Genomic DNA, 10000 nt, shown 5'->3' with positions numbered 1-10000 from the left:
CTCTCTCATGCATGTATGACTGGCATACTTTAAATATAATTCCTGTTTTTACTTGGAATTTGTTCTCCTCTCTCTCTCTCTCTCTCTCTCTCTCTCTCTCTCTCTTCTCTGCTCTCTCTCGTCCGAAACGTACAAATACTATTTTTATTTGGAATTTGTCATTTCCTCTGTCTCTCTCTCTCTTTCTGTGTATGTGTGTGTGTGTGCTTGCGTGCGTTTTTGCTTGTGTGACTATATATGACTGGCAAGCCTTGTAATTACTGTTATTATTTGGAATTTACTGCTTCCCCTCTCTCTCTCTCTCTCTCTCTCTCTCTCTCTCTCTCTCTCTCTCTCGTAATTGACAGTAAATAAATATGAACGAGACAGCTATTGTTTGGGCAAACACTGTTTGGACACTGTCAATTTGCTTATTTTTTCGAACACGAGGTTTCTTTATACCCTATACCTCCTGGAATTTCGTCTTTGTAAATGGTGGGTCGTGATTAATTTGGACAGGTCCATTTTTCCATTTTTTTAAATGTGCCAGAATGTCACGCGGTGTAAATACGGTCGAATGTAAAAAATCTGTTGGTTGAAAATCATATTGATTGGTCCTGAAAATTTAATTTGTTACACAATCCTACGTCACTGGCTTTGCTGAGAGAACGGATTATGATTTGGGCAACAACCTGTTGATAATAAAATAACTGCGCGATTATTAGATTATATAAAATGGACACGAAACATGACTTCATTGTAGTGTCGCAGCGGTGACGCGTGGTCAAAAGTGGTGTCGTGAATCCGTAGAGTTTATCGCTCCCTTTAATTTTCCCTAGGAAAATTATATATTATATTTTTATCGTTAGTATGCTTTTTCCTTAGTGTTTGAATTTTTTTTTTTTTTATTTCATTTACTATTTAAAATTAAAGATCCTTGTGTTTAATGAAATCGAAAGCTGCTACCTACAAGTACGACAAAGACGAGAGAGAGAGAGAGAGAGAGAGAGAGAGAGAGAGAGAGAGAGAGAGCCCGTCACTCATCTGTTCCAATAACCTTCGCCTTCTGTCATTTGTCTTCGTTGCAGTAAGACCACTGGCTAACAGACAACTCGTATTCCTACAATATACCCAGGGGAGCTTAAAACCTAAATGTCAACCTTCAGAACACACCCACCCCGCCCCCCCCTCCCACCCCCACTCAATGGCAGTTGTGTTTTGTTTTGTGCTATTTACTTTTTTTTTTTTCCACTTTATTTCTTTTTGCGTTAGTTCGACGGTTTCTCGGAATACGTCGGACTCGTGTGCGTCCTCGATTCGCTCACCTGAAAGGATTACTTGCATTTTATTGTATTTTTATTTTTATCTATATTATTTGTTGCTCCGCAGTATTTTCCAACTATAGAGCTCGTTTGTAAGTTCGTTGGCGCCTCCATAGCAACTGGTACTCGCCAACGCAGTTTACGTTGTTTTCAAGTTGATATTTATGGATGCAACTGAATTTTGTTTGCTAAATTTTCTCGTTGATTTGTCAACGAGGGATGTTGCACGGCGATTTTTAAAGCCTTTTAGCGTGGCGGCAAGTTTCGAAATCAAACTAGTTTTTTTTAAGTGACACGGAAATCATTTTATGAAATCAAACGAGTCTGGCTTTGGTCGAGTGAAAATGGAAATCGTATCGAAATGAGTTGCGTAAAAGCAATACAGTTCGTGATATGAAAAGTAAAAAAGATATGATAATAAAAAGATGATGCAGTTCGTGATATGAAAAAAGATAAAATGATAAAAAGATGATGCAAGCCAGTCATTGTATACAGAAAGTAAAATTACTGTGCATTAAATGACAAGAAGTCAGTCAGGTCTTATTTTTATTTTTTATTTATTTTTTTTTGTATATCCCAAAATAGAAAGAAAAAAAACTGAATGGCACTAATACCAACCCTGGTTCGTGCGAAGCCCGATTAGGCGAAGGGTAATTCGATGAGTGGCGAGTCTTCTCATCAGAAGACATACGAACGCACGCCAATCACGTAAACGAAACGTCGATGAAACTGCCGGTTGCAACGCGATGCGAACCGCCGTTTCGTTGCACGAACGTCACGTCACGTCATGCAAAGCAACGCTGCGTAACGCAGCAGCTGACTCACCCGAAAAGTTCATTGACAAACCGAGTCGGTCGGTTTAGTGCCTGATTCATCTGTGTGTGCGTGTGTTGTTTTTTTATTTTTATTTTTTTTTTCTTGTTGGGTTGGGTGGGGGGGGGGGGGGAGGTGTAGTTCACGTGAGATGTGGATTTTGCCTATGACAAGTGTTTTTTTTGTTGAATTATGAATAATAATCTCTCTCTCTCTCTCTCTCTCTCCCTCTCTCTCTCTCTCTCTCTCTCTCTCTCTCTCTCTCTCTCTCTCTCTCTCTCTCCTCTCTATATATATATATATATATATATATATATATATATATATATATATATATATATATATATATATATAGAGAGAGAGAGAGAGAGAGAGAGAGAGAGAGAGAGCATTGGAGCGTATCAAACATTGTGCATGGAAAGAATTCCATTAAATATCAAATCGCCTTACGTAAGGCGTATTAATTCATTTGCGTATTGTAGCGATGCCATAAGCTAATTCACGCACGAGTACATTATTACAATTTACTAGTACCTAGAAGAGCGCTCTCGTGTCGCCGGTCTCAATTTCTTTTTCCTCTTCGGACGCATCATGGCCACATGGTCGGTCGGTCGTCCCTCGTAGCTGTTTTTTTTTTATTTTTCTTTTTTTCTCTCTCTCCTTTATAGTAGCCTCCAAGCCCAGCCAATCATAACCCTCCTTCGCGGAGGAATGTTGTGGATTTCCTGTCGGAAAAGCCGCTAGTTTGGTTAGAAATCACGACTCTATACTGTAGACTGTTTTCGTCAAAAGTCTACTTTTTTTTGTCAAGGTTTATGATGTTTCCAAGTTTGAGGTACGTAGTACAGGTTTCCGGGAAGCGGACGTTGTTGTTATTTATCATCATTATTATTACTAAGAATATTTGTTAATGTTTTTGCGTCACTTTCTGGTGAATGGAAGTATAGAACAGTACTCTTCACCACTGACTCTAATATTATTATTATTATTATTATTATTATTATTATTATTATTATATTAAGATAGTTGCCTATGTCTGAGTCACTTTATAGTGAATGAAATGACACTACAGTACTTTTCACCACTGACTCTATATTATTATTATTATTATTATTATAGTCAGCGTTACTCCAGTGAAGTAAAATATAGTATTTTCCATTATTGACGTCTGCATTATTTTCAATTATTAATACAGTTGCAAATTATTGCGTCATTTCTGTTGAATGAACGTGCAGCACTTTCCATCACATGACGTTTGCATTAGGAATGTCAATCAAGGAAAAATCCTTAACCTTAAAGGCGAGGGTAACGGCGCAGTTGTGTGTGTTTTTTTCTTGTGTTTTTTTTTGCGCAAATTCCCCCAAATTGGCTCCGAATCTTTATGGGTTTTTATGAGGGGCGTGCTTTATGCTGGAAAATTCGTGGAAAAGGTTGCTGTCATATATGACCAGATTTCGTTTGAGCAGGTGAAGGTTTATATATGCTTTATATTGAGAACACGATCAGTTGACGACAAAGATGTTTGGTTTCCTATCAAAATGGATTGCTTCATTTTATGTTTTTGAATGATATGAATCAGTTGGTGGGTTCTCCTATCAATATGGATTGCTTCCTTTTATGCTTATGAATGATTCAGAAACGCCTGCTCATAGTCTACAGACATACATACTCATAATATTAAATAGAGGCTGTAGCTTCTTGTAGACTAGATGTTTAACTGCAAGTTGCGGATGTAGTTAGATACGCTTTTTGTACAGGAAGAAACTTGCAAGACCTAAACACACGACTGGTTCAGTTTTTACTTGTAGATCTTGACTACTCTACCAATCGAACACGACCGATTTAGGTATGAATTAGATGTGATTCTAAGGACACAATGTTTCTCTCTCTCTCTCTCTCTCTCTCTCTCTCTCTCTCTCTCTCTCTCTCTCTCTCTCTCTCTCTCTCTCTCTCTTTAAAAAGTTGGTGTGATTCTAAGACCACAAGGTTCCTTCTTTATTTTTCTTGGCTCTTTTTTGTTAGTTTGAAAATTTGATGTGATTCTAAGAACATTTTTTTTCACGTAGCTGTTTTTCATTTCAAGTCTGTTGTGATTCTAAGGACACAGTTTTTCCCTCTCTCTCTAGATTCATTTTTTTCTCTTTGTTCATTTTTGAAACTTGATGTGATTCTCTGGACACTTTTTTTTTCGTCGTGGCTCATTTTCATTTTAAAATTTATGATTGTAAGGACAATATGTGTCCTCATGGCTGTATTTTAAAAACTTGATGTGATTTTTAAGGACAATATATACGTATTTGGTTCTTTTTTTTTTATTTTTAAAACTTCATGTGATCCTAAGGGTGCTGTTTTTTTTCTTGTTGAAACTTTTTCATTTTTAAAACTTGTAATTATAAGGACACTATATTGTTTTATTTTCACGCATGGGTCTCTTTGATGTTAGAAACTTGATGTGATTGGTAGAACACTTTTTCCCCCTCTTAGCTCTTCATTTTAAAAAACACATTGTGATTCTAAGGACACAGGTTTTTTTCCTGTCTTTTATTTAGTTAAAAACTTGATGTGATCCTAAGGATGCTATATTTTTTTACGGCTCTTTTTTTCCTTTTGAAACCTTGATGCGATTCCAAGGAGAGTTTTTGTTTTTGTTTGTTTTTTTATTTGAAAAGATGTGATTTCAAGGACACTGTGTTTTTCGTCGTGTCTGTTTTTCCTTTTAAAACTAGATGTGATTTGAAAGACACCTCATTACTTCTTTGCTCTTTCCGTTTTTTACATTTACATTTGTTCCTCTTCTTCTGTGTTGAGAAAGTGTTTTAATTAGCTTTATTCTCTCTCTCTCTCTCTCTCTCTCTCTCTCTCTCTCTCTCTCTCTCTCTCTCTCTCTCTCTCTCTCTCTCAGCAGTAGAACAATGATGCAGTTCGGAGATTACGATTCGAGCTGTCAAAATTGACTAGATGCTTCTGCCATTTGTGTTTTCATCTTTCTCTGATAACATTTGTTTCTGTGCAACCTCACATGTGCATGTTTCCTGTATATGGTTTATTTTTCCTTTTACTGAATATTTTTTTTTGAAAGTACAAATACTTCATTAACCACACATTTTCAACAGCATTATTGCACAAGGCAGTTTGGAAGGAGATTCTCCACTGATATTATACACTGATGTCCCTGTTATGAAAATCTGTCACATCCCATTTATCATGTTTTTTTGGTTTGCATTTCTTCTCTCATGCTGCCACCGAAGGATTTTTATGATGACGAAGACTACGAGGTAGGTGACACTTCCTGTCCATTCACAGCCTGTCCGAGTGGCCGCAGAATGAGAATGCATTCATAGACATTTAGTAGTGTAGTCTGGTTTTTGCCCGCTGAGGGTAAATTTCCCCAGCCGATGTCATTGACGCTGATCGTGATTGGTTAATGCTTCTGCGGCTCACCGCCCACTATAGAGGTTTCGACCAATCAGAAGGAAGGTATCAGCTCCAGTGATATTGGCTGTGGATATTTACCGTCAGCTCCAAGAAAACAGACTTTTTCGTCGTGGCTTTCATGTTGTCTGCTCGTTGGGTCTGATGCTGTGTACATTGGTACATACAAGAGGCCAGTCCTATGATCTTAAGCAGTTTTGACTGTGGATGTCTTTAAACTATAAATTTTTTTATTGTTAATGATAATAAATTCGAAATTTTTTTGCATTTTGAAAATGAACTATTGTTGTGATAGTTCGTAGCATGATTTTGCATTTATTTAAAGCGAGAGATTTGTAGCAATTTTGACTCTCTGGGCTGGTTAAAACTTCATGATAGTGACAATTGCTTTTCAAATGTAAAACTACTGTTTCAGTCGCTCGTGGCATGAATCTGCTATATATATATATATATATATATATATATATATATATATATATATATATATATATATATATATATATATATATATATATATATTATATATATATAATATTAATTTAAAAACAGATATTGCCATTTCCTGTGTCTGTCACAGAAATATATTTATTGTTAAATTGTAGCTTGTATGGCCTTGTCAAACAGGCGTGTTCCCTTTACATTGCTGTGTGATAATGTTAGTGTTAGTGTGATTTTGGCTGTGTATCTTACGTGAATGTGAACTTGCATCGTTGTATTTTATATTTGTCGACGTCAGTCGATCGATTCTGGATAACTGTCGCCGCCTGTGCTTGTCGCATGCAAAGTCCCGCATTTTGACCAGTAAGGAAAACTTCGTCCCTCTCAGAGTTTAATTTCCCCTGACGAGAAAACTTTTTTCTCTCCTCCTCCTCCTCCTTTCTTTGCTTGTTTCCCAACGCCTAAGATAGAAAAAAAAACAGTTGCCAATTTGCTCGAGTTTTTATGCTGTTTAGGACCTGCCGCCGCCCCCCCCCCCCACCCCCTTTCCTTTTTTTATAGAGTATCGGTTTGACATTAACCATCTGTTGCGTTGATAAGGCTGGGGGACGTCCACTAAATTGACAGATATTGTCAGTTAGTCTTTTGGGAAGAGAGAGAGAGAGAGAGAGAGAGAGAGAGAGAGAGAGAGAGAGAGAGAGAGAGAGAGAGAGAGAGGGAGAGAGAGAGAGAGAGACTTTAATCCAGTTTAGACTCATCAAAGCAGCAAGGTCATTTTTTCGATGCCATAAAGATTATAAGTTTTCCCATTTAATATTCAGAGTTTGTGACCTGATAGATAGTAAATTTTTTGCCAGCGGTTTTTTCTGGGGACAGTAATACCTGGTTGATCGTCCATAAACGTCATGTTAAATGTCATCATGTTTCTTATATTAACTAAATGTATTTCTTTTGCAATGTCGGGAAAAGCACGTAACATCACATATGTAGATTTCCTTTATAAGTTCTGTGAAGTGTATCATGTTGCATGCATGAGACATGTCTCTTAGACTTGCTGAAAGTTTACGTATGCAAGTTGAATGCGTTTCCGAGATGATATGTCTACGAGCTGCTCTTGGAGCAAGAGCCCGTGCTGGCTTAAGGTCAGCTTCATCTCAAACAACAACAGATGTTATGAAGGCTAAATTGCTGTATAGCTACGGAAAGTGCATGAATTGTTATGAGCAGTAATTAAAGACTATCCATTTTCTTTCGTGTTATTATGATACAGTCAGTAACTCATATGCATTTTGGTAGATTGCACGATACCTTTTTCAAAAATTATGCTAGCCATGTCCACTTAACTGTAATCTCACAAAAATTATAGAGAAGGCTCAATAAAGAAAATAAAAGAACAGCGACTCGACAGGGATTAAGCAAGAAGATAGCCTTCCCATGTGGTTTTTGAATCCTGCACTCTTATTGCAAAGTCATCTGTGAACGAGTTTAGCTGAGAGAGAGAGAGAGAGAGAGAGAGAGAGAGAGAGAGAGAGAGAGAGAGAGAGAGAGAGAGAGAGAAATCATTTAAATTTCTTGGTAAACCACAGTTAACGAGCTTTCGCTCAACATTGACGGGGAACTCCATTGTCGAAATGGCCCTGCAGCGAAGCAGTCACAAAGATGGTTGAGAGAGAGAGAGAGAGAGAGAGAGAAACCGCATTATTATCTGTCTTTTCTCTGTGTTTTTAACGCAACAACTTACGAAACATTATACATATATACTCCCTTTAAACAGACGACGCTGACCCGAGAGGTAACTAAATTATCTCTCTGATGCCTGCATTAATAAAATCGGTATATAAAAAAAAATACAGCATTGTGCCCATTTTATCTTCATTTAAAAGAGGCAGATTATATGCATTTCTAGGCACTTATCAAATTGGTCATTACTGGCTTAAATCAGAGAAAATGCAAGAGAATAAATTTCAAGGAAGACCTTCGAACCTGAACTCGAAGGAGGAAGTTCATGGGAAAATTCCTTACGAATATATATATATATATATATATGTGTGTGTGTGTGTGTGCGTGGCGTGTGTGTATAAGGCGTAGGTTAAACAGATTCCTTGAGTAAGGTATAATCAATTCAAACCTTTGAGAGATAAATTTTGCCGATTAAGATAATGAAGACAGCCATCATTAAGGAACATCCGTCAGCAGTAAACTCCCCTGGCGGATCGATTCCCGCTCTCTCTCTCTCTCTCTCTCTCTCTCTCTCTCTCTCTCTCTCTCTCATAGGGTGGATTTTCGTTCGATAGGAACCAAGAGAAATCCTTCCGTGACGTAACATTTCACGCTCTCCTTTCTGTTACGTAACTTATGATATAACAGTGACCTTTTGTTACCTAACGTGTGGCATTTGGCTGATACCCGGGAGAAGAAGGCCCCCAATACTTCATGAAGGCACTTGTCTCAAGCATTTTCGCTTACTCGGGGAGTAAGCCTACAGGCTACTTTTTGTTGTTGTTGTTGTTGTTGTTGTTGTGGGGGGAATGTTAGGAGAGGTCTATAGAAAAGTCTCAAAATGTCTGAAAAAGGTCTTTAGCATTGAGTTAAGATACAGGAATTTTAGAATAGAATATTGACGATTTATTTATTAGAATGAAAATGTAGTCAAATAGATAATGTTCATGTTAAATAGTACAGAAAAATAATTTCATATATAATATAGCTTATTTATTATAATTTTCTTTGATGAAACAACGCTCTATCTGACCATAGATTTTAGCATGCGACCCGAGTAAGCTGGAGGTCGGATCACGCCTTGTTAGCCATGCTGTGGAAGGTCAGGCTTATCTGCTATGTCTTCATATCACTCTTGATTCTTTTTTGGATGGGGGTGCTAGCCCCATATACAATCCCCCCCACCGCCCAACGTGCTACGACCCCACCAGAATCTAATTACAACCATAATAGAATTAATTTTGAGACTTACAAAAAAAGGTACATTTGATTCATGGCATAACGAGCCAAATTTCTCCCTCGAGGGATTAGCGCCACAGTGGCGTGATCGGTATGGTCTTGGCCTGCAACCTCGGTGGCCGCGAGTTCGATTCTCGGGCATTCCACTGAGGGGCCAGAGATGTGTACTTCTGGTGATAGAAGTTCACTCTCGACGTGGTTCGGAAGTCACGTAAAGCCGTTGGTCTCTTTGCTGAATAACCACTGGTTCCTTGCAACGTAAAAACACCACACAAACAAACAAACAAACAAACAATTCCTGGAGGGATCGATTTCAGGGTTTTTCTAGTCACTTATTATTGTAAGTAACCAGACAGTTGACGCAATGTTGAAGTCCTTTGCAACGCTTTGAAGATGACGCTGACGACGGGTGGGAGAACAATATGCTGTAAAGTCCTCCCATTTCCGTTGAAGAGAAGTTTTTAGTGTTGTGTCTCTTTTATGGCGATGTTACTAAAACGTAGTTTGGGTTCGTGCGATTGATGCCTGTCTTGTCTCTCGGTAAACTTTGTTTCCTGCTTTTCAGTTTTATCTGGGAGTTAGCCCCCGTCAGGTAATGGGCTTTTTACCAAAGGAATGTGTTAGTATTCTTTATAATAATAATAATAATGATAATAATAGTTTCTCTTTCACAAACGAGGGCTCTATTACATGGACGTTTTCCACGTTAGTTGATAGTCTATTTCTTGTTCCAAAGGAATGCTTGCATAATATAATAATAATAATAATAATAATAATAATAATAATAATAATAATAGTCTCTCACGCACGGACACTATATTGTATGGGCGTTTGCTATATTAATCAATGGTCTTTTACGTCTTGTCTCCAAAGATTTCGTGCAAAATTTTTAAGAATAATAATAAAAATCTTACTATAATTCTTACTATAATGGGCGTTATGTCTGTCCGTCCGTCTGTCATTCAATCAAGGCCAAACGGCTGGTCCGATGGGCATGAAACTTAGCAGGGTTATAGTGAAGACCCTTAAGATGGTTTATAATCGTGTTTCATCCTACC

At 37.7% G+C, this 10000-nt stretch overlaps 1 protein-coding gene across 1 annotated transcript in view; it reads left to right on the top strand.

The window, feature by feature from the left end:
* The window catches only part of LOC135195508 (bumetanide-sensitive sodium-(potassium)-chloride cotransporter-like), a 49896-nt gene that overhangs the window by 20227 nt on the left and 19669 nt on the right, over window positions 1-10000 (top strand). The window contains 1 exon segment of the mRNA XM_064221737.1: window positions 5363-5389. Coding sequence (XP_064077807.1) covers window positions 5363-5389 — 27 coding nt within the window.

This window comes from Macrobrachium nipponense, chromosome 16 (assembly GCF_015104395.2).
Source record: "Macrobrachium nipponense isolate FS-2020 chromosome 16, ASM1510439v2, whole genome shotgun sequence".
NCBI classification, from domain to species: Eukaryota; Metazoa; Arthropoda; class Malacostraca; order Decapoda; family Palaemonidae; genus Macrobrachium; species Macrobrachium nipponense.
This window is presented reverse-complemented; position numbering and strand designations above follow the sequence as displayed.